The sequence below is a fragment of the Caretta caretta genome, chromosome 5 (assembly GCF_965140235.1).
Source record: "Caretta caretta isolate rCarCar2 chromosome 5, rCarCar1.hap1, whole genome shotgun sequence".
NCBI classification, from domain to species: Eukaryota; Metazoa; Chordata; order Testudines; family Cheloniidae; genus Caretta; species Caretta caretta.
The window spans coordinates 103109500-103135256 of NC_134210.1; the positions used below are offsets into that span (position 1 = coordinate 103109500).

At 42.3% G+C, this 25757-nt stretch overlaps 1 protein-coding gene across 3 annotated transcripts in view; it reads right to left on the reverse strand.

The window, feature by feature from the left end:
* Positions 1 to 25301, reverse strand: part of LOC125636961 (histone-arginine methyltransferase CARM1) — a 144679-nt gene extending 119378 nt beyond the window's left edge. The window contains exon 1 of one of the 3 annotated variants that reach the window (XM_048850897.2): positions 24818 to 25288. In XM_048850897.2, coding sequence (XP_048706854.1) covers positions 24818 to 25151 — 334 coding nt within the window. In that variant the 5' untranslated portion in view covers positions 25152 to 25288. Of the gene's footprint in view, positions 1 to 24817 lie in introns of all 3 variants that reach the window. The other 2 variants (XM_048850898.2, XM_048850896.2) reach the window with 2 other exon arrangements.
* Between the last annotated feature and the right edge of the window lie 456 nt (positions 25302 to 25757).

Consider the following 25757-nt stretch of genomic DNA (forward strand, 5'->3'; position numbering starts at 1 on the left):
GCAGCAATACACAGTTAAAAACTAAATTTTTAAAAAGGTAAAAAATAGGAATGTTATATTCTAGCTTGCTCATCTTTACCAACAGCTACTTTAAGCACTTGTGTGTGGTATAGCAGGGAAAATTCCAGCAATTAAGGATTTGTAACACTTTATTTAAAAATATAAAATGAAAGAGACTACGAGGTGCAAATTAACATCTTGTATTTAGCACCAGAATTCTGTAGTCAAAAGAAATGTCAGGATATTAAGGAGAAACAATTTTATTTAAGAATTCATCCCCAAAAGAGAGGGAGAAAAAAAATCCAGAACATTTTTCTCCATGAAATTCTAAGGAGACTATTCTTAATAGTCCCCACCCCCAGTAACTGGACTGTAGCCATTGCCTGATGCACAAGATTTGCTGAACTTGCAGGATACATGTGTGGAAGTATTAGGTTTCTTTAGTCAATTACCAGGGTGGGGGGAAGACTTATTAAATCTACAAGACTTTAGTGGAGTTACACCAGTTAAGGATCTGGTCCATCATTTTATATCAGTCCCCCTTTTTGTTTTCAAACAACATTAGAAGTATTGTAACATCTAGCCTCAAGTTCAAAGTCCTTTCCCCCAGCTCACAGATATTATTGTATGTGATTCAGAAATGCCTGTCATGCATGATGTGCCAAATATACTCTTCATCTTTCTAATTAGCTAGCTGAACACATAACCTGAGCTACAAACAACAAAAATAAAGTTTCCCAATAATGGATTTCTGCTACAATTCTGGAAACACATTCAAACAATTCCATTTCAGATTTGGAACATTCCATACATCTGACAATATGAGATGAATGGAAGGCTTCTCTCTGGAATAAACTTCTTAGTTGCCAGAAATGTTTGGCATAAAAGCAACTGGCACCGAAGTGGTCACACCATCATGATCTCAACTTGCATGATTCACTTTCCAATTACCTATTATTAAACAAACAGTCATGATTATTTGTTTTTGGACAAAAAGAACCTGATACTAGAAACATATGTAGGAGTAATACATTACTCAGTTTACGCACATGAGTACTCCCCAACTGAAATAAATGGGGCTACTCATATGAGCAAAATTACTCATACATGTTTGCAGGATCAGGTAACTATGACTTTGACGGGGCTGCTTATTGGATTTATTTAAATAAATACAAAGTGATACCGTCAACTTAAAAAACTCACACTTCCACTTGAAGAAAATTTAACTACTTTAGGTACATATAACACCCAAAATTAATACCAAGTGAAAGACTAAGAGAGGGAGGGGTTTTTTTAAGTTTATTTATTTTATGATTTGACAGCATTTTGAACATAGACAATTTCACTGTTTTCACTACAGTCAGAGTTGTTTTACGGAGAAACAAAAGAGAAAAAAACATTTAAAAAAACCAGGAAAAAGTGATCATAAAAATCACAAAAATTGGTAGAGGGACCACTTGGAACTCTCTCTCTCTCTCTCTCTCTGTGTGTTTTTTTGTTTTTTTTGGTCTAAATTTCAAGTTGATAGTGCTCTCTTAAATTGGACTGATGTTTGTATGGTAAAACATTTTAAGGATACTCCTACCCTTGCTTGTGAGGGGTGGGGTGCGGGTGTGGAATTTCCCTTGGCTGGATTACAGTATTAAAATATTTACATTTAAAAAGGAATATTAATATAACAATTTGCAGTAAATAAATAAAATAAAAACAGCAGTGACTTCTTGGCATACATTTGCACCAAAACTGACAGCAGGGCTGCAAATGAACAAACGGAAGCATTGTCCAGTGCAGCAAAACTGAGTTGTCAAAAGTTGCCCTAACCCATGCCAAGTTTACATTTTGTTGCTTGTATGATATTTGACCCCTTAGGTCAGGGGTGGCTAACCTGAGCCTGAGAAAGAGCCAGAATTTACCAATGTACATTGCCAAAGAGCCACAGTAATACATCAGTAGCCTCGCATCAGCTCCCCACTCCCAGCTCCTCCGACCCACTGGCAGCCCCACTGATCAGCGCCTTCCCCGCACCTCCCGATCAGCTGTTTTGTGGCGTGCAGGAGGCTCTGGGGGGGAGAGGGGAGGAGCGAGGGCACGGCAGGCTCAGGGGAGGGGGCGGGAAGGGGTGGAGTGGGGGCCAGGCCTGTGGCAGAGCCAGGGGTTGAGCAGTGAGCACCCCCTGGCACATTGGAAAGTTGGCACCTATAGCTCCAGCCCGAGTCGGTGCCTATACAAGGAGCCGCATATTAACTTCTGAAGAGCTGCATGTGGCTCCGGAGCCACAGGTTGGCCACCCCTGCCTTAGGTGGTATAGAGTAGACAAAACAGGCTCTTGCAGGGCTGATCCAAAACCCACTGAAGTCCATGGGAGTCTTTCCATTAACTTCAATGGGCTCTGAATCAGACTGTCACATGTTTCTGTATCTATCCATTATTTTTCTCTGTGCTTGAAATTTGGCAAATTCAGCAACATATTCCCCTACAACAAACAATAAAACAAACAAAAAAACCCAGCACACATCTATTTCAGGGGTAAGTTATTCCTGGTCTACATTCTACACTCTTACTTTCACACTATTTTTAGAAAATGTAGTTCAATTTTCCTGATTCCCCTGCTCTCTGTGCTTCAGCTTCCCCATCTGTAAAATGGGAATTATACTTCTTCCTTTCCCCTATTCTTTGTCTGTCTTGTATAGTTAGATTGCAAATTTTTAGGGCAGGGACTGATCCTGAATTTGCCTCAGCTTTGGTTGGAGTACATCAATGCTGTTGCAATTAAAAAAAAAATGGGTGGAACAGGCACTCATACTATGGAGCATAAAAAGAATAGATAAAACAAAATATGCACAAGAGAATCTTGATGGTACATTACATAAATTATATAAATGCCAGAGAGAGACGTTAACTCAAACCAGGCTGCCACAACTGTGACCGAGCCTAGTAGTATCATAACTAAGGCTCCGTGTTTGTGACAGAGGTCACAGAAGTCATGGATTTCGTGACTTCCTGTGACCTCCATGACTTCTGCAGTGGCCAGTGTGGCTGACCCCAAGGCCAGGTGCTGGCTCCACCGGGGTTCCCCCCACAGCAGCAGCCGGAGTGGCAGTGGATGTGCCTGGGCTCCCCCCGCACTGGTTGCTGTGGACTCCTGGGGCCCCCCTCCGGCAGTTGGTGCCAAGGGCTTCCCCCCGGCAGTACCTCCCACCCTAAGATTCAATCAGGGGTATTTATGGTATAAGTCATGGACAGGTCACAGGCTGTGATTTTTTGTTTCTTGCCCGTAACCTGTCCATGACTTATACCATAAATACCCATGATTAATTTGTAGCCTTAACCATAACTCAGCAAAACAGTTTGTTAATAGTGATATTAATTATTGAGATGAGGGATTTTCAGTCTCTTTGCTTGCTAACATTTTTTTAGGCTTGAGGAGTTTGATGCCATAGGTAAACCAGAGACCACATTTAGAGCTGAAGTTTAGAAATGGGTTGGTATCATCATCGCGCACGCACACACACAACCTGCCAGTACCCGAGGCCAGCCTAAAGCACATGTGTACATTCAGGCACGCCAAGAAACTGAATCTAACATTATTCCTAGGAAGCTGTACTTTCAGAAATAGCACCAGAGCCAATCAAGCTGCACTTTCAAACTGTTGCTACTATTTCAAACTCCAGCACATTAATTTCTAGAGGAATACATAGGAGGAGGTGCAGTGGGACTGTTTTGGAAGTGGTCATTTTTATACATATTAAGACCGGAAAGGTTCATTAGATCATCTGGTCTGACCTCTTGTGTAATGCAGACCACAGACTTTCACCTGTATTGAGTGCCCAATAACTTGTTTGACTAAAGCATATCTTCCAGAAAGGCACCCAGTCTTGAAGACATTAAGAAATGGAGAATCCACCACTTACCTTGGTAGTTTGTTTTATCCTTTATATCCATTGGAGCAATTTCACACTCAGACATGAGGAGGAAACTTGATGATTGGGGAGTCAACCCCCCCGCTTTCTTTCTACAACTTCCTATATGGACAAAGACTCAGGAAAATAATTTCCTTCCTAGAAAGATGTTGCTGAAATTAAAGAACATGTGAAACCCACCAAATCTAAGAGGATTTCATATCACTACTTGGTAACTACATGGAAAACAACAAAATCTGAGGAGATTAATTATTAAAAACTGATATCAAAATAAAAAAGGGAGAATCTGAAGTGAGGGGGATAAAAAAGGATAATTAGGGAAGTGGAACATTTTGAGGTCCAATTATAAGCAAAGGGGCAAAATCTGAGAGGATTTTATATCACTATTCTAGAAACAGATAGAAATGGGCTAATATGAGACTTTATATGATGGAGAAAAAATCAGAGAGAGGATATTAAGACAATGATAGATAATTAGAAAGAAAACTGAGCCAAATATTAGGAGACTGTATGTTAATATTTTAGAACTGTGAAGAAAGGCAGCAAAACCTGATTATTTGATAATATTAGAAATAAGCATCATGCTCTGAGTGGATTTTATATTGATATTCATAATATGAGAGAAAAGGAGGAATCTGAAGGGAGTTTTATATCAATATCCGATAAATAACTAGAAAATGGTGATTCCCCCAGCCTGTCATTCACATAGGCAGCAGCGAGCCCTGGACTACTGTACTTTACTAAGGGAAGGCGAGATGATGGAGTGGGAAGGATCGGTGGAGTGAGAAGAGGGAAGCAGTGAGGAATGGACAGCTGTTGGTTGTGAGGGGAAGAAGGTGGGACAGGGCAAACTGGGATTGGGTGTATATTCGTATTCAATAATTTGGTAAAAATGGGGGAAAAAAATCTGTAGAGGATTGTACATCTATATTTAATAATTAGTTGGGAGTTTAAAAGGGTGTGGACAACTGTCCCACCAGCAGCTCGGAGACACTTTTACCCATATTCCATTCAGGCCCTTATTATCACCCTCATCACCATAGTAGCCTGGTCCCTTCCAGCAGGGCACCAAGTTGCATGACTACCAGTTGTTACATATGATTCGCTCTCTCTTTCTTTCCCCTCCACCCCCCCCCCCCAGTGAGAAATAAGCATGAGGAGCGCTTTCGTTTAATTTATTTGATGCCTGCTACTGGGCTCTGTTATTGACTGAGAAGTGCAGCAAGCATTGGGATTGCAAAGTGAGGATGCTTGAGAAGGGTCTTAGGGTACAACTATACTGCTGCTAGATGTGCAATTTCCAGCTCAGGTAGGTGTATACACACTAAGCTTTGATCGAGCTAGCATGCTAAAAGAAGAAAAAAAAAAAACAGCATAGCTGCAGCAGTGCCGGCAAGCGCCCAGGCTAGCTGCCTGACTGTGTACCTGTGGTCTCGCATGAGACTGTGCTGCCATGGCTACACTGCTATTTTGATCAAAGCTAGTGTGTGCAGGAGTTTGTTCCACCTAGGAGCAGCTCCAGAGAAAGATATGGCTCCCACACAGACAAGCTTTTCCCCTGCCATAAGCAGCTCCACTGTACTTGAGGAGTGGACTTCAGTCTTCATCCTGATCCTTCAAGCAATCTTTAGGAATCTTGGGCCCACCAGACCATTGTGCACCAACCCAGGGTCTAGTCTGTCCAATGTACTTATATGGCCCTCATTACTGTAGTATCTGAACATCTCACAATCTTTTATGTATGTATCCTCACAACACACATATGAGGAAAGGAAGCACTATTCCCCCATCTAACAGATGAGGAATGGAGATATGGGGGACATCAGGTCCAATGTCACACAGGAAGTTTATAGCACAGCAAGGAACTGAACCTGGGTCTCCCAAATCCCAGGTTACCACCCTAACCACGGGGACATCCTTATTGGATTAGGGTGAAAATAACATACCTTGGTGATGGGTGCAGTATAAAAATCGACAGCACATAAGATATGTTTGGGACATCCTAAAAAACAGCAAAAGCCTATCCAGAATCCAGTCTAGTTACCTGGAGGTTCATTATGAATAACGCCTGCAAACTGTTATATCAAGTGTCCTATTGTATCTATTTAATTCCTCTGATTCATGTAGATATATTCTAAAGCGTTAATAATTAACTATCTTGGGTTCATTGACAGCCCCCATTTTTACTTGCCTATATGTCCAAATCTGAAGAACCATTAGCTTGAAATCTGCTTCTCTTAATGAGAGAGTCTCAGTCCATGAAAATGTGTCAAAACCCCAGGTAGTTTACCTCAGTCTTTTAAGTTACACAATTTTTCAATAAAAACAACGTCCCACTCATCAAAAAGCCTAATCAGAGACCATCGTTTTGGACAATCAAGGTAGGTCTACACAGACAACAACAACAAAAATCCCTTGCACCAAGTCACAGAGCCCAGGCCACCTGACGCAGGCTTGTGGGGGTTGTATTACAGGGCTAAAAGGAGCAGTGTAGAGGCTTGGGCTGGAGCTCGGGCTCTGAGACCCTCTCTCCTCACTGGGTTTGAATCTGGGCTCCAGCCCAAGCACAAATATCTACACTGTAGTTTTAGCCCCCATAGCATGAGCCTGTGAGCCTGAGTCAGCTGATCTGGGCTCAGACTTGCTGCCACAGGCCTTACTTATTTATTTTTGCAGTGTAAACATACCCTCAGTGTCCTGAGGCAAACACATAAGAATGGCCATACTGGGTCAGACCAAAGATCCATCCAGCCCAGTATACTGTCTACCGACAGTGGCCGATGCCAGGTGCCCTAGAGGGAGTGAACCTACATCCTGTTTGCTTTTTTGACTACCGCTGCACACTGTGTGGACGTCTTCAGAGAACTATCCAGGATGAATCCAAGATCTTTCTCCTGATTAGTTGTAGCTAAATTAGCCCCCATCATATTGTATGTATAATTGGGGTTATTTTTTCCAATGTGCATTACTTTACATTTATCCACATTAAATTTCATTTGCCATTTTGTTGCCCAATCACCTAGTTTTGTGAGATCTTTTTGAACTTCTTCACAGTCTGCTTTGCTTTTAACTATCTTGAGCAGTTTAGTATCACCTGCAAACTTTGCCACCTCGCTGTTTACCCCTTTCCCCAGATCATTTATGAATAAATTGAATAGGATTGGTCCTAGGACTGACTCTTGGGGCACACCACTAGTTACCGCTCTCCATTCTGAAAATTTACCATTTATTCCTACCCTTTGTTCCCTGTCTTTTAACCAGTTCCCAATCCATGAAAGGATCTTCCCTCTTATCCCATAACAACTTAATTTACGTAAGAGCCTTTCGTGAGGGACCTTGTCAAAGGCTTTCTGGAAATCTAAGTACGCTATGTCCACTGGATCCCCCTTGTCCACGTTTGTTGACTCCTTTAAAGAACTCTAATAGATTAGTAAGACATGATTTCCCTTTACAGAAACCATGTTGACTTGCGCAACAATTTTATGTTCTTCTATATGTCTGACAATTTTATTCTTTACTATTGTTTCAACTAATTTGCCCGGTATTGATATTAGACTTACCGGTCTGTAATTGCCAGGATCACCTCTAGAGCCCTTCTTAAATATTGGCGTTACATTAGCTATCTTTCAGTCACTGGGTACAGTAGCTGATGTAAAGGACAGGTTACAAACCATAGTTAATAGTTCCGCAATTTCACATTTGAGTTCTTTCAGATGGTATTCACTCAAGAGTTCTGGTCCCGGAGACTTGTTACTGTTAAGTTACACACACAGGGGATGCTGTTACTATGGTTTGTCCTACATACTTAAACTTCAGTCTGTAACCATGATTGATGTGAGCGGGTGTGGAGCATGGGGGAGGGGGAAAAGGCAGAGGAAATCACACACTCACAGTAAAGCACTGAGATAGTCTACTCTTCATCAGTTCCTCTTTACAGTAACTAAGCGTATGTCTACACTACCCGCCGGATCGGTGGGCAGCAATTGATCCAACGGGGATCAATTTATCGCATCTAGTCTAGACATGATAAATCGACCCCCGAGCACTCTCCCGTCTACTCCTGTATTTCAGCTCCACGAGAGGTGCAGGCGGAGTTGACAGGGGAGCGGCAGCAGTCGACTCACCGCGGTGAAGACATCACGGTAAGTCAATCTAAGTAGGTCGACTTCAGCTACGTTATTCACGTAGCTGAAGTTGAGTAACTTAGATCGATCCCCCACCCCAGTGTAGACCCGGGCTAAGTATTATGCTACTCAGAAACCAAAGAGCTAGTGTCTATTCACAGGTATTTTATCAGCACTGATAAAGAAAAGCAGCAGCAAAGATACAAGCAAACCACTGAGAAAGTCACTGCAGAAACAAAGTCAACCAGTTTTGCTCTTCCATTTTAACTGTTCGAGTGTCTTGTTCATTCTGACAAATACAAATACTCAGTGCAAGACTACCATGCAGCACTGAAGATCAAATTGACCTCAGACTGCAGCTGACATTGGAACAGCACACAGCTGCTCAGAACTCCCAGGTACAAGAGGGTTAAACCCATTGCTCCACCCTTAGGAGGCTGCAGCTCATTGCCCCTCACCAGGTTCAGCCAACCCAGGTGGCCTGTGTTGTGGTAGAGGGTGGAGGAGAAAGGTGTGGTATGACTGTGGCCCAGGCGCTCTCTCCCCCTCCTTGGGGTGAAGGTATATAAACGGTGAACATTACTCTGTCATTCAGAACCTGTATTAAATGAGGAAACCAGGGCCTTTCTTCAGCAAAGTAACCCTATCCAGGAAAACACTTAAAGAAATGCTTAAAAAAATAAAGTGTGTGCTCTAGGTGCTTTCCTCAGTACGGGCCTAAATCTGAACACAGGAAATGAAACTAGCATTGACATCGACCCTTGACCAGTGAGATTGTTTTTTTACCATTCAAAGAAATAATGCAGTCACTATATCCACTATGTTTGAAAGAAAGGAGAAAGAAGAGTGCTCGCTGTTTCTGGATAACCATTAATTGATAGCCCCACAGCCTGGTGCATGTTCACTTTTCTTGTATGGCAATTCTATGGGGACTGCTGATTAGGGTGGAAAGCTAGAAATGTTTATAGTTAGCCTTTTGACTCTAAAGGCATTATAGGGGCACTAAATTTTTCACAGCTCTATTCCCCATAATTGTGGATCATCACCAATATTGTCTTTATGGCTTTATCAATAAAGATTTAACTAGTTCTCACTTATTTCGCACTAAAACATTAAAAAGAGTTGTTTATCTGATTTAGAACTTTTCTTTTTGTAAATGGAAAAGCCTGACGATTTATATCAAGATGCATACCATTCCAGCATTTGTTACTCTTCTGGCTGTGTTGTTCTAGCAGGAAACAGTACAGACAACACAAGAAAAAGTTGAGTATCTATTGTGCACTCACAGTCTAATCAAGGAGAACATGTGAGATTTACTACTCCAGTTGTGAGCTATATCTGGTGGTCCTGGCTACTTAGACCATGCTTGGTACAGTTATGTAAAGCACACCATCTAGAGCATCCCATTTTAACACTACTCTTTGTTGAACTTAAGAATGAATTAATGGTATTTACGTTAAGGTTTTTCAAATTGAGAATATGATCACTTATGATTACATAAACGTCACATATCATTAATACTGTGACAGGTTTCAGAGGAACAGCTGTGTTAGTCTGTATTCGCAAAAAGAAAAGGAGTACTTGTGGCACCTTAGAGACTAACCAATTTATTTGAGCATGAGCTTTCGTGAGCTACAGCTCACTTCATCGGATGTATACCGTGGAAACTGCAGCAGACTTTATATACACACAGAGAATATGAAACAATACCTCCGTGGGAGGAGGTATTGTTTCATATTCTCTGTGTGTATATAAAGTCTGCTGCAGTTTCCACGGTATACATCCGATGAAGTGAGCTGTAGCTCACGAAAGCTCATGCTCAAATAAATTGGTTAGTCTCTAAGGTGCCACAAGTACTCCTTTTCTTTTTATTAATACTGTGGTTACTATAAAAACAGATGTTATTCCAGATATGCTTCAAACCTATGCAGGTGACAACCAGAGCTTTATTCATGAAAAATAAAGGAAATACATTTTCAGAATTTAGTTATTGAAAAGTCTTGAGTTATGATCTGTTCTCATTAGGAGGCATGGGACTATGAAACGGAACAGCTACAGGAAAATCTCAAGATTCCTGTTTTTAATTGCATCACATTCAGCCAAACTAATGGTTCCTTCAAACAGACTAATCTGCTCTATTTCAAGAGCTGCCTGATGGAAAGGACCTGCAGTTTCCCCTTGAAAAAAGAAAAGAAAAAAAGTAATCCTCTAAAATAGGTGTGATAATTTAAACAACCTTTAAAATTATTTGTATAATCCCTCCAAGAAATCCTCTATGCTTCAGTGACACTTCTGAAAGTCATGGAAAAGAGCAATTATAAATCTCCATACATCCAGAGTACCAGGGAGGGCCTGAATTATACTCCCAAAGTACCATCTTTATGATTTTCTTAGTCTTCAGGAGCAACTATTTGTTCTCACTAAGAAAAAGGAGGATTTGCATGGCATAAAAAATAGATAAGAAGCTACAACAGCTTTGCTGCTTAGAACTGTTTGCAACTACTGTACTTGGGCAGACCATTGTTGCTAATAAAGCCAATGCATGTGTATTTACAGCACTAGAACAGATGTATAACTACTTTTCAGTTCCTAATACAGATTTCCAAATTTGATAAATTGGTTCAGTTTAAAACTAAATTGTAAGTTTTATATGTTTTAAAACTTATCAGGAGATTAAACAATCTAAGTATCTACTTGGGGGAAGTAAAATAATACCGCCATTCATCAAAGCAAAAAGTATCTGATGTGAGGAAATGAATGGCCCAGGGGACTGGTAACAGAGTATGAACTGTGGCCCCTCAAGATTAACTGCTTGTATCCAGCTCAGGTCAGTATTGCATGAAAGTCATTATGGATTAGTGTTTAGCAGCCTATGAGAAACGAGTTGGTTGTCTCAAACTAGTTTCAGATCTCAAAAAATTCACTACTGCAAATTACAGTAGTTAGCACTCTTGTGCCAAGGATTATAATGAGGGGTAGGAATCCTATATATTTTCCATGTTTCCGGCATATCACATACTTGTCATCTTTACTTAGTATTGCCAGTTGTACACCAGCTAAGGATCTGGTCTAAGATATGTTCTAACAACTGGGCCTATAATTTTGCCTGCTTGGGAACTAACTATAAAAAGTAAGTCAAGTTATTTTTAATCGTGAATGTTATTAAACAGGTACAAAAAAAAAACCCAGAGAAATTAAAATTAGTCCAAGTAAAAGGTCTAGCTGCCATAGCTCCAGGACTGTGAGGTTGAATTTAATAATAAAAAAATAATGGGAACAAAGTTACCTATGCCAAGTTTGTTACCTACGCAAGTGAGTTAAATTGGTTGAATGAAACAATGAGATGAACTATGCTGCCCGTTTTTCAACCCACTCCCCTTTGCAGGGGTTCTTCCAAGAAGACTTTAAAAAACTCTCATCTTATGTTCCTCGATCCCAAGACAGAAGGAACAGACCAGACTAAATGATTTTCTTTCCGAGAAGAAGAACACCAAGCCTTGCTCTTGTTTAAGAAACTTTGTTCTTCACCAGGCCATGAGTCCTGAAAGTCATCATATCATCATGATATCCTGTCCTCAGCCCATCAGTAAGAATACATAATTGTGGTATTTTCTGCCCAACCATTCTTCCTTCTATCCTCTCTTTCACTCTCTCTCAGCTTTTCACTGAATCCTAAAATTAACTGCACTGCATTTGTCAGCACAGCAAGATGAGATGGGCCATCCAGCCCTGCTTTGTCTGAGAAGAAGGTGGCCAACCAAATAACATTTCTGACTGGAATGTGAGCCAGGGTCCAGAGCGACAGGTGTTGTGGCCAACATGCCAGACTAAAGCATCCATTCATGACTGACCAGTTTTCCAAGAACATGAACAAAAGCCTTATTTAAACCCCCTCTCCCAACCATCTTTTCTATCCCCTCTCTTCTTCATCTTGTGCCTGTCTGTTAAAAGCTGGAAAAGTAAATCTCTTTCACACATCATGAATTACTTTTACTCTAACTCTTTCCTTTTCATCAAGGAAAGGTTGTTAGTAAAATAAAAAACTAATATTTTGCCTCCAAAAGAAGAAAGACTTTAAATTGGTTGTAATTACATTCATTTTGCATAATTACTCAATTTCAGTTTCAAAGTTTTGCTTGTTCTGCTTTCTTGTTCTTTTCTTGCATTTCCATCAATAACCTTCTAACTTTAGAATAAGTGCTTTTGGGTGTTTGCCAAAAAACTGAGTGAACCAGGGCTTCCAGAAAAAAAATTGTGACATTGAAAAAGTCATTGGACAGTGAAAAGATTTACAACACCTTTAACTCTTTTGGCTCTTGAAATCAATAAGACAGGTATCAACACTGGCTGAGGTGGAGAGAAACTTCTTTAAAGTCAATATAGCCTGTGAGATAGTACTGCCTCCCCACCCACACTTCCTCCACCTTTCCACCCTAGTTTATCTGGTTTATAGGTTTGGCGTCTCTCACAACTGGAAGCCGATCATGCACTATTGAAGTCAGTGTGAGTTTTACCATCTACTTTTGTGGGCAGAAGACCAAACCCCTGCAGATGAGTAGGATACCTTAAACAATTTATATCACCTTATTAAGAAAATAGATCAAAGCTGGATACTATTGCTCCAAAGATTCAGAAGTTGGAAACTTCAGTAGAGCAAAGGGAACACTTAAGACTGGGTGGCCAACCTGTGGCTCCGGAGCCACATGTGGCTCGTCAGAAGTTAATATGCGGCTCCTTGTATAGGCACCGACTCCAGAGCTGGAGTTACAGGCGCCAACTTTCCCTATGTGCCAGGGGGTGCTCACTGCTCAACCCCGGGCTCTGCCACAGGCCCGGCCCCCACTCAACCCCTTTTCGCTCCCTCCCCTGAGCCTGCCATGCCCTTGCTCCTCATCCTCCCCTCCCACCCCAGAGCCTCCTGCAGGCCACAAAACAGCTGATTGGGAGGTGCGAGGAGGGAAGAGATGGGGCTGCCGGTGGATGGGAGGCGCTGGGAGCCGGGGGGAGGGGACTGATGGGGGGGTGCTGACGTATTACTGGTTTCAGAGAAGCAGCCGTGTTAGTCTGTATTCGCAAAAAGGAAAGGAGTACTTGTGGCACCTTAGAGACCAAAAAATTTATTTGAGCATAAGCTTTCATGAGCTACAGCTCACTTCATCGGATGCATTCAGTGGACTGTATGAGTTTTTTTCATGAAGTTGATAGATTTCCACTCCATACGGCTAAATTCAGCGCCTTGCATAATGACAGGTTTCAGAGTAGCAGCCATGTTAGTCTGAATGCATCCGATGAAGTGAGCTGTAGCTCACGAAAGCTTATGCTCAAATAAATGTGTCAGTCTCTAAGGTGCCACAAGTACTCCTTTTTCTTTTGACGTATTACTGTGGCTCTTTGGCAATGTACATTGGTAAATTCTGGCTCCTTCTCATGCTGGCCACCCCGATTTAAGATATCAAATTATGCTGTATTTAAAAATGTTATTGAAAACATTAGTACCAGACAATGTTATGTTGCTTCTGAGATTGAAAGCCCTGGAAAAAAGTCCAGTGTCTGCAGTCTATAACCAATAGGCTTTAAAAAAAAAAAAGTACTAAAAATAATCTTTTTACTTCTATGCTCAAATTATTTGAAAAACTGTTGGATGAAAAATTTAATCCTGAGTTAGCCAAAGGACTTTTAATTTGTCTCTGTTCAAATTATTTTGAGAGAGATGGGTATGTAGTGTAGGGTTCTGGAGATGTCCCTGCTCATTATTTTCAATATTCTCAGAAGTTGCATTCTAAATAAAAATAATCAAAAGGGAAAAAAAGGCTTAATAATTTCCAAATTTAAGACCCAGTTCTGTAAGACTAAGGTTTCAGTTTTCAAGTGAAGAATTTGTAAAACCTGACTGCTCAACATGCAAGTTTTTTATGCAGCAAAACTTAGTACTAATCATGATACTTAGATATCTCTTTTTAGATATCTCCTTCTTTTTATGATGGAGTACAAATTTTTGTTCCCACAACTTACTTCTGAAATCTTAACTGTGGAACTAGCACTTGGAGGAAAGACTGTGGTTTTGGAAATCACTATAAATTCTTAACTTCCTGATTTCTGAATTGAAGCAAATCAACAGAGCATTAGACTTCAAACTATGTCTTTGATTGAAATATATTTGCTGTGGAATTTGTCCTATGTAATGTTTATGTGGAGCTGTGAATAAGTTTTTGATTGGCCTAATGCACTTCCCTTGGTGATTTCCTTTTTGGTTAATGTTCTATTGATTGTCTTGTAATTCAAGACCACTCTCAGATGCCCATACTTTTAAAAATAATAAAAAGCTAAAAAAATTAAAAGGTTAGCTTGTGTAAGTCAACTCACACTAACAACCAATAGAACAGAAATATATTTCAGTTATCCTCAAGTCTCCTCTCTTCAGTTTACCCAACTTTCTGTTTCTCCTCCCCCCAAAACTCAAAAAATATGCAAAGAACAAAATGCATACTAATTCCGGATGTGAATTTTGACTATCATGAGGCCACCAGTCTCTGAATTTGGACGTCTGTTTTGAGTAAAATAGGATAGTTTAAGTGCAACTACTGTCAGGGAGAAAAAAGAAAAGCAGCAGTGTTTAGTAGAGGAATTTTTTTTCTTACTGGTCGCAACAAACAAGCCTCGTCATCCAGTTCACTTTTGGCTCCTATACATTGTGCAGTGCAGGTCCTGTGAATAAAACTATTTCCACCATTAACCTATTTAGGCTACCATTCTTATGTGTATTTCAAATATAATTAAATATATTTGCTAGTCAGCACTTCTGCATTTTCCTATACATTCTATAAAGCCAGAAAATGTAATATGAGTTAAGTTACCCTAGTTCACAGCCTTTAACTTTTTGTTACAAAAACAGCCCTAAAATTGTAAGAATTTTATTTCCCATTGTGGTAACAAAAATCAAAATGAATTAATCTGGGGAACAGTCGATGTATCATTCACTTCCACTCATTCCCTCCACTTTGATACAGAAATAATGCAGCACCCGTTCTCTCACAAATCCTATTCAGAGCTGTTTTGTCATGAAGACGCTCGGGGCTCAATCCTACAAAGTGCACAACACACTCAACTCCATTAAAGTCAGTGGGAGTTGAAGGCACTCAACACTTCGCCAGAGTGCTCGGCATCTTGAAGTATGAACCCCCCTATGAAGTGTGCAAGTTAATGTTAGTTGTATTTGTAAAAGATAAAAATGAAACATTTGTATAAGGCACAACAAAATCAGTAGGGAAGGAAAAGAAATTGAAATATCCAGCTTCTGAAATTTTACACTGTATTTTTGCAGTGTAAGCATTAAAGCTTATTTTAATTATTACAATGCAATCAGAGTGATTTTTAAAAAGTATAAAACCTTGATCTCATAAAAGTACTGGCTAGTGGTCTTTCATAGCAGTTAAGTATTGATTCCGCACACCTCCGCAAAATAATAGGTTGTAGTAGTTGGATAAGAGAAGGATGCAAGATTTTAAATGAGTCAAATTTTGGAAGTACATGGCTGCATAGTCTTCACTTTGCTTTTTGAACTATGTAGTTTGCTTCTAAACCAAAACAATCATGTTCTCCTTCTTATTTTAAATAGCTTGACAACAATATTGTGACTCTATAAAAAAGCACTCTCTAGTCTCATTAAAAATTTGCTTTAGAATGTTCAAAACTTTACTGGCTTAAATTTAAGGTTGCTATTTCTTTGTATATCAAGGAGTGTTCCGAACAAGTCCTGAAGCATGGAAATAAACATTTAAGGGTGGGTAGAGAAATATTAAATGTTGCCAATTCTTGTGATTTTATCATAAATCTTGTGATTTTGGGGATATCTCCAGAGGCTGCAATCCAGAAATTGCATGAGAATCTCAGCTTTCATTTATTTAAAAACGTTTCTACCCCTCATGGTTATGGAGAAAAGCTGATCATGAAGTGAGTGAATCCTAAAGTCTCAGAAAACTGAAAGGGGAGGGGAATCCAACATTTATGATTAAAAAATAACTTCATGATTTTAAGTCACTCATGATTTTTGAGCACCTGAGGTAGGCACTACTAAAATATTCAAAATCACTCATATAGTTCATACATACGATTCCACTGTACTACTGTAAAATGTCAAATCACATATTCTAAAAAACACTCTCTACTCTCAGCCTAAAACACCAGACACACATTGCCACCCAGCTACCCATCCTACATTACCATAAGGACTACAAACTCTGGCAAACTACCAACCACAACATACGGCCCACACGCAACCACACACCACCTGTAAGTTCAGTCTCCCATAATTAGCCAGAGACGACATCATCTTTATGTTCTTATGTGGCCCCATCATCATAATACCTAAGTACTTCACAAATATTCAAGAATTTATCTTGCTTGTTACTATCCATATAAAGACCAGAGATTTGAGCCTCCCCATCCACCTACCCCCTATGGTTTAAAGACTAAAATAGGTCAGATCTTATTTTCCATGTACATTTCAGAAGCAATACCTTTTCCCCACCCCACCATCCCAGCCATATGCAAAAAGTCAATCTGCTACATCCACTTTCCCTGTAACGGCTAGAAATCCCAATATTCACCCTTTGAATAAGAGTCATCAAGTCTGTCCCCTTCTGGACAGTCTACATGTTCACCTACATCCAATCCACTCTACAAATACAGGCCACATACCTGTTCATCACAGCAAGATAGCACATTATCTAATTACCACACTAGAGAGAAGAGAGTCAACGTGTTCACAGTATGTATTACATATTGATTCACCATTAGAACTAGCCAAAACTTGGGATTTCTGGTTCACAGGAAGTTTTGATATTTCAAAATTTTCCATGAACTGGAAATTCAGAAAACCTTTTGTTTCAGGAACACCAACACGTGGCATTTCTGAAAATAAATTATGCTCCTTAGGAGCCTATCCCAGGACTTCCAGGCTCCCTGCTACAGATCTGGGAGCCAATCCCCAGGTTCCTGAAAGTTTTGGCATAGCGGGGCTGCCCTGCAGCCACAGACCCTGGAAGTCTGGGCTCCACAGCAGCCCTCCAGGCAATCTGGCAGGAAACCAGGCAAGTTTCCAAATGAAACCTCAGTCAGTGGAAAATGCGTATTTTCCATTGCATGCATCCGATGAAGTGAGCTGTAGCTCATGAAAGCTTATGCTCAAATAAATGTCTTAGTCTCTAAGGTGCCACAAGTACTCCTTTTCTTTTTGCGTATACAGACTAACATGGCTGCTACTCTGAAACATGAAACTTTATGGGTTTGACAAATCTGCCTTTTCTCTGATGAGCTCTATTCATGGTCAGCATACAACAATATGGTTAAGGTTATGTCTTTGCTCCCTACACAGCATTAAGGATATGATGAAGCCATATGGACACAACTGGACTCCAAGTAACTGTATTTGCTACGTGCCCCCTCACCAGCCTCTCTCGCTCATATAATTTAGCTACTCTGTTAGATATTTGCTGCTTCTGCAATTGAAGATATGGAGGCCCAGTAGAGGGTTCCCAAAAGAATGCTACCCAATTCCTATATACTACAGTTAATAGAAGCATACCCGTGCTAGATGGATAGTGGACAGCAAAGAAGGACAGAGTTACAGTTATTTTTGGAATAGGCGATGAAAATGTTTTACATGTACACTTACCCAAGAGTTTTAAGGACCAAGAAAGTATCTGAATTTTTCTACCTTCCCTTGTAAGTGAGCAGCTAAATAATTATACTTAATGGTATTGTTAATAAGAGTATTATAGAATCATAGAATATCAGGGTTGGAAGGGACCCCTGAAGGTCATCTAGTCCAACCCCCTGCTCGAAGCAGGACCAATTCCCAGTTAAATCATCCCAGCCAGGGCTTTGTCAAGCCTGACCTTAAAAACCTCTAAGGAAGGAGATTCTACCACCTCCCTAGGTAACGCATTCCAGTGTTTCACCACCCTCTCAGTGAAAAAGTTTTTCCTAAGATCCAATCTAAACCTCCCCCACTGCAACTTGAGACCATTACTCCTCGTTCTGTCATCTGCTACCATTGAGAACAGTCTAGAGCCATCCTCTTTGGAACCCCCTTTCAGGTAGTTGAAAGCAGCTATCAAATCCCCCCTCATTCTTTTCTTCTGCAGGCTAAACAATCCCAGCTCCCTCAGCCTCTCCTCATAAGTCATGTGTTCTAGACCCCTAATCATTTTTGTTGCCCTTCGCTGGACTCTCTCCAATTTATCCACATCCTTCTTGTAGTGTGGGGCCCAAAACTGGACACAGTACTCCAGATGAGGCCTCACCAATGTCGAATAGAGGGGAACGATCACGTCCCTCGATCTGCTCGCTATGCCCCTACTTATACATCCCAAAATGCCATTGGCCTTCTTGGCAACAAGGGCACACTGCTGACTCATATCCAGCTTCTCGTCCACTGTCACCCCTAGGTCCTTTTCCGCAGAACTGCTGCCTAGCCATTCAGTCCCTAGTCTGTAGCGGTGCATTGGATTCTTCCATCCTAAGTGCAGGACCCTGCACTTATCCTTATTGAACCTCATCAGATTTCTTTTGGCCCAATCCTCCAATTTGTCTAGGTCCCTCTGTATCCTATCCCTCCCCTCCAGAGTATCTACCACTCCTCCCAGTTTAGTATCATCCGCAAATTTGCTGAGAGTGCAATCCACACCGTCCTCCAGATCATTTATGAAGATATTGAACAAAACCGGCCCCAGGACCGACCCTTGGGGCACTCCACTTGATACCGGCTGCCAACTAGACATGGAGCCATTGATCACTACCCGTTGAGCCCGACAATCTAGCCAGCTTTCTACCCACCTTATAGTGCATTCATCCAGCCCATACTTCCTTAACTTGCTGACAAGAATACTGTGGGAGACCGTGTCAAAAGCTTTGCTAAAGTCAAGAAACAATACATCCACTGCTTTCCCTTCATCCACAGAACCAGTAATCTCATCATAAAAGGCAATTAGATTAGTCAGGCATGACCTTCCCTTGGTGAATCCATGCTGGGTGTTCCTGATCACTTTCCTCTCATGCAAGTGCTTCAGGATTGATTCTTTGAGGACCTGCTCCATGATTTTTCCAGGGACTGAGGTGAGGCTGACTGGCCTGTAGTTCCCTGGATCCTCCTTCTTCCCTTTTTTAAAGATTGGCACTACATTAGCCTTTTTCCAGTCATCCGGGACTTCCCCCGTTCGCCACGAGTTTTCAAAGATAATGGCCAATGGCTCTGCAATCACAGCCGCCAATTCCTTCAGCACTCTCGGATGCAACTCGTCCGGCCCCATGGACTTGTGCACGTCCAGCTTTTCTAAATAGTCTCTAACCACCTCTATCTCCACAGAGGGCTGGCCATCTCTTCCCCATTTTGTGATGCCCAGTGCAGCAGTCTGGGAGCTGACCTTGTTAGTGAAAACAGAGGCAAAAAAAGCATTGAGTACATTAGCTTTTTCCACATCCTCTGTCACTAGGTTGCCTCCCTCATTCAGTAAGGGGCCCACACTTTCCTTGGCTTTCTTCTTGTTGCCAACATACCTGAAGAAACCCTTCTTGTTATTCTTGACATCTCTGGCTAGCTGCAGCTCCAGGTGCGATTTGGCCCTCCTGATATCATTCCTACATGCCCGAGCAATATTTTTATACTCTTCCCTGGTCATATGTCCAACCTTCCACTTCTTGTAAGCTTCTTTTTTATGTTTTTTTATGTTTTTTCTTGTTTATGTTTTTATGTAGCACTTATCAATAAATCTCAAAGCGCTTTCCAATGGAAGTAAGTATCACCACCATTTTACATATGGGGAAACCGAGGCATAGAGCAGGGAAGTGACTTACCCAACATCACCCAGAAGTTTATTGGCAGAGGTGGGAATAGAATCCCAGGTCTGCTCAATCCCAATGCAGTGCTCTATCCACTAGGCTAAACTGCCTCATTAAATGGTCAAGATTTTATTTTTTAACTCTAACATTCCTTGGTATACATATGTAGCAGAGGAACATTAATCAAGATTGAGGAACCAAGTTTTTTTTATTTTATTTCTCTGTTTACAAAAAACAAAAATAACAGCAAAAAAAAAGAAAACTTACTAGGCCAATGTAGAGCTTAGGAGCTCCACAGTGTCTTCTCTCCCGCCCTTCCAAAATGCAATCTGGGCATGACTGCAAGTCCCTGTTGCCCCAAGCTCACACTGTCCAGCAAAGCTCATGAGTTCCACAGGATCTCTGGCTCCCTATGGCTTTCATTTTCTGGCTTTAGAGCTCTGCCAAATACCTGTGTTTATGGCTCCCCTGCTTTAGCTCCTACATTGCATATGGCAACGTATCTTCAGCATTTCCATGACCTCTCCGCTTCTCCTGCACAGACTTTATAAAGCATCTGTTGGGCCACGCAGACTTCACATTGGTATACAGTATATGCTTTAATTAATGCTTCAAGGTCAATATTGATAAATAATTTCCAACATTTAAATTCAATTACCCTGTGCTTTACATGTTAGTGGTATGTGACTATGTGTAAAGATTTAAGATTTGCAATCAAGCTGTTTTTAGCCAGAGGGACGACCTCCTCCCCAAAAGTAGATTCAGAGTAAAATGTCAAGTTTTTAATCATTCATAACTTAACAATGGTAGGACTAATAGACTTCCAAGGTTCTGAACAAATGGTCTAGTAATCACAAAATTACTTTCCCTGTGCAATGTTAGAAGTCAACAACTTTGTACCTGTGGTACAATGGAACTTTCTATAGGAAATGTAAAGCTCATCTGTGCAGGAGACGGTGCTTCCTCAGGGGCTGGCCCCAGACTGTGGAATGAACTCCCACAAGAACTAAGGACCATCACAAACCTCACACCCTTCCACACCAAGTGTGGGGTACATGTCTTCAGTGTTGCCTTCTCAAGCATAAACATATAGTAACGTGTGTGTGTGTGTATTATAAAAAAATTCCAAAACACTCCACTGTGCACCCACTCCTCCACTGAGGGAAAGGATCAGAGAACAAACACATGACAGAAGTTGTCATGATGCTTAATGCACTACTGGAAAGCGTTCGGATAAGATGGTGAGCATGGTATAAGAACCCATATAGAATTGAATAAATGGACATGATGACAGGGCTTATGTTGGAAATCAGGGCTCCATTATAACTACTGATCTGCTGCTACAGAGTGCCTCCATATTGACAGTCATTTTTAATCATCTGTAGCTCAAAGAAGGGTAACCAATTTTCCTTCACACTTTGAAGAAAAAAAATAGTGTACCATTCTGCAATGAAGCCATTGCTACAAATAAAGCCTACAATTAATAGACAAACCACGCAAGTCTGCAAAGACCAGAACGGAACCTTGGTTCGTAAGCACCAGAAAAACCAGTCTGCTACTCCTTAAGCTAAGAGAAAGCCTTTTACCTTGGTTACGTAGAGGAGGAACCTTAATATTTGCTCTAAGCTGCAACCATCCACCAGAGGGCAAAGTACTCATACACAATAATCATTACAACAAATATTAATAAGTTTGCTGAATTACAACTTTTCCCCTAAACATAGCCTTTGCACAATTTTGGAAGAAAATTTAGTCACACAGAAAGTTTGAAGGGTTAGAAGTCATTTTTGAGCTACAGAAACACTAAGAAACATGTCAAGATTTCAAGTCGGCATAATTTCTTTTAAAATAACTTGTATCTTAAAGAGAAGGCACATCATGACCAATTTTATTCAGCCTTCACAGAAAAGTCCTCCTTATCTTTTAAAGTAAATGTGACAACTTTCAGCCCAAATCAATTCTAACAGCCAAAGTCACAGAGGGCTAAAATAAGGCATATAAGAGAAGAGTTTACAATCTGAATCTCTCTCATAATATAGTAACTGCTCAAGCAGCAAATGATAAAACTGCCATATGGCTCTAAAAAGAATCTCACCTCACACCTGGTCTGACAGTGCTTAGGGTGCTGTGTGAATGTGCAAGAGGTGAGGAAAGGCAGATGTGGAAGCATGCTGCCCCCTAAAGAGCTACAGTTCTGGATGTATTCCCCTCTTTTGCCAAGGATGGTACTGCCCCCAATGCTAGTCTGTGTCCAAAAGCCATAATTGAGCCCTTAATAAACTGGAGCCTGATCCTGTATTCACATGAGTAGTCCTCACCGAAGTCAAATACTTGCATGATTAAGGAACTGCCTTTGGTGAGTAAAGGCTGGCTGGGAGGATCAGGCCTCAATTCTGTGAATTGGCTCAGCAGCACAGAAACCAAAGCAGTATAAAAGGGTTTGGGATTTGTTATGGACTTCAAAGATTGTTTTTATCAAATCTAGGTTTTTAAACAAAGTCTTCATTGTATTTTTCAAGTTTTCTGTTGGGTCACGTGATCCTTTTCCAATTCAAATATCTGTTAACTTTAAATGCTGGTAGAAAAATAAAATCCAGTATATTTAATGGATGATGATTGTCAGTGCTCATAAAAGTCAAGCATATCTGAGGCATAAAATGGACATAACCAGTCAGACAGGTGATATCCAATCTTCCAAACAATGGACCTCTAAATCCCAGCCCATACCATCTTACTATCCTTACCCATGATCAGTTTTGGACAGAGAGAGAAAGAGAGAGAGACTGACAAATGCTATATTATCTGATTGTTTAGTAACATGGACAAGTATCTGCTAACAATTAGGATGAGATCAGACTGATTTACACTATTGACCCAAACAGGATTTTAATCCGCTGCACCACCTAGTCTCAAGATCCCTTTCAGCACTTTTTGGGCCCAGTCTTCCAAAGTGCCAAGGGAAGTCACAATGGGAGTTAAGGGTGCTCAACACATTGCAGAATAGTCTCAGGGTTCATTTGTTTTGCTAACTGGCAGCACTCATATTTTCCTTTTGTAGCCATTACACTTTCAAAGTATTTTTTTTACTGTGCTCTCCGTAGCCCCAGCTCCCTTCCCCCAATTTTTTTTCTTATTGAAAGCTTAATGTACTAGCAAATAAGTGTATAAAATACGCCACGCATTGGACAAAGTGACTGAAGTTCTTTTTACATTTTGACAGCGCGTGTGCACACGTGCACTCTTTACCTGTGCTTTGTGTGCTTGCCCCTTTTGAATCCTAAAATAGCATGACACATTTGCAGACAACAATAAGAAGTGATTGGAGGGCTGAACCTTGCCATTCACAGTGTCTGGAAAAGGGGAAGTATTTTCTTGGATTTTATTTATGAGACTAATTGAACACCACAGCTAACAGTGGTTGGACATGGCTTTGATACATAGTCTGGTTGTAATGCCGCAAGGCAAACACGGGAAACCAGTGTGTGAGAAGTTTTAAGCGTTAACATAAACACAGAGTCAAATTAATGCATCTAGGAAATGGTTTGCCCCCATGCCCCCTCAATTTCATTGCTTTTACTCTCCTGTCTAGGGAGGAATCAAGAGCTTCTCTTTCAAGGATATTAAACAAAGGCCTCTTCTATCTATGTCTGGTTAACATTGAAATCCCATAGCACACACTTAAAATAAAAAATAAAAATAAAACAGTAGGGGGAACAGCCCTGACATTCTGGCCAATACTTTTCCTCCATAAAATTAGTTGATATCAAAAGGTCCTGTGTGCTACTCACAAGCACATAATGGCAGCTGTGTTTTCACTAAAGTCACAGTAAGAACCTGTATCTAATCCATTATTTCATAGGACATTGTGAAATACCATTTACTCCCCTATTATCAGCAGGGTTTGGTGCTGTACAAACAAATGGAGACACACCACCTGCCCTGCTGCAGCGTGTCTATCTAGACATTGCTACTGCGCTCATCACCACGGCATTGTTATTTATTACTTGTACTGCAGGAGCAACGAGGGACCCCCAACGATAGGAGGCACACAGAATAAAGGAACAGCCCTGCCGGAAAAGCTGACAAAACGCAGTGTCTTCACCAGCTGCTCAGCCAGGGGTTCTGGAACTGGGGGGTCGGGACCCCTCATGGGGTCACAAGGTTATTATATGGGGGGTTGCGAGCTGTCAGCCTCCATCCCAAACCCTGCTTTGCCTCCCCCATTTATAATGGTGTTAAATATATTTAAGTGTTTTTAATTTGGGGGGGGGGGTGCACTCAGAGGCTTGCTGTGTGAAACGGGTCACCAGTACAGAAGTTTGAGAACCACTGCGCTAAGCCACGTTCCCCTCCACTCAGTCTCTGCTAGACAGCACCCGAAGCCGAGAATGCTGCATGGAGTCACCGACTCAAGAAGGGGCTCAGGGCACTGCGGACAAAGCAACTACTGACTACGCAGGAAGAAACTTCTGTCCTGCAGCTGAACATGAAAATCAGGTGGCCACAGTCACTCCCCCGCCCCCGGTCCCTCCTGCTCCAGTACATCGGTTCTCGGCCTCGGCGTGAGTCTAGACCTAGACACACACACACACTGCAACAAGTTGTGCTGCCAGGCGGGGAGGGATTCCCACGTTCAGAGCAGCCGCCGCGCAAACGAAGGCGGGCTGCGCTGAGTGGCCCCGTCCGCGCACACGCCCCCAGGGGAGCCTTCCTCAGTCCCGTCCCTCATGCACAGCAAGCCCGGCCTCTGGAGGGGCGAGCCCCGGGGCAAGCGGGACCCTGCTCGCCGGGGGGAAAGGATGGAAAACAGCTTTCGACAGCAAGCCGGGCGCCCCCCGTGCGCTGCCCTGTCAGGAGCAGCCCCCCCCCGACAGCCAGCCAGCCAGCCACCCCCCACCCACGCAGCCTCACAACCGCGCGTGCTCAATACTTCACCGTCTGTCACAGTCACGTCTGCATCCTCCTCGCCCGGCTGCACCGCCAGCTGGAGCGCGCCCTGGTTGGGGCTGGCAAGCTGCAGCCCCCCCCGCAGCTGCTCCTCGCTCACCAGCAGCAGCCTCACGCTGTACTGCAGGGGCTGGGGCTGCTGAGGGGCGGCCATGATCCCTGCCGCCGCCCAGCCGCGGAGCTCAGGCGGCTGCGGCTGCTCCTGCTGCTTCCCCGGCCCAGCGCAGCGCGCAGGGGAGCCGAGGGAAAGGGAGAGGCGGCGGGCAGGTTTCACTGATAAACGAGTCCCACATTTGAGACACCTCTCGGCTCTTTCTGGCATTGGCAACGCAGCATTCTCCCCTCCCTCTACAAAGCCGGCTCCGCCGCTAGCCGTTCCCCCGCCGCTTGGGGTGAGCCGTGTTCGGCGACATCTCGGCGCTTGCAGCGAAACAGTGACATCTCCCGGCCAGCGGCGTGGCTACACCCGCGGACTGGAGGGCGCTCCGGGCAGCCCTGCAAAATGCCTGGCTCACGTGAGCACCCCCCTCGCCGGAGGGGCACTGCGAGGCCTGGCTCAATGCACCCCCCCCCGAGGCAGGGCTGTGCGGTGAAACGTTTAAACCCCCTTTTCGCCCTCTATAGGGCCCTCGCTCCGACGGCAGCAGTTTGCCCAGAAGCTGAGCGAGGGGAGGCACTCAGAGCTGGGTGTCAATCAAGGTCACAGTTCACATTCTAAATGGGGGAATTTGAAAATGGCAAAACATCTGGGAGTAAGGTTCCCTGACCCCAGCTTTTCACATTTTGGGGAGATAAAAGAGCAGTGGGGTAGGCTGACCAGACAGCAAGTGTGAAAAATCAGGAGGGGGGTAATAGGAGCCTATATAAGAAAAAGCCCCAAATATTGGGACTGTCCCTATGAAATCAGGACATCTGGTCACCCTAAGTG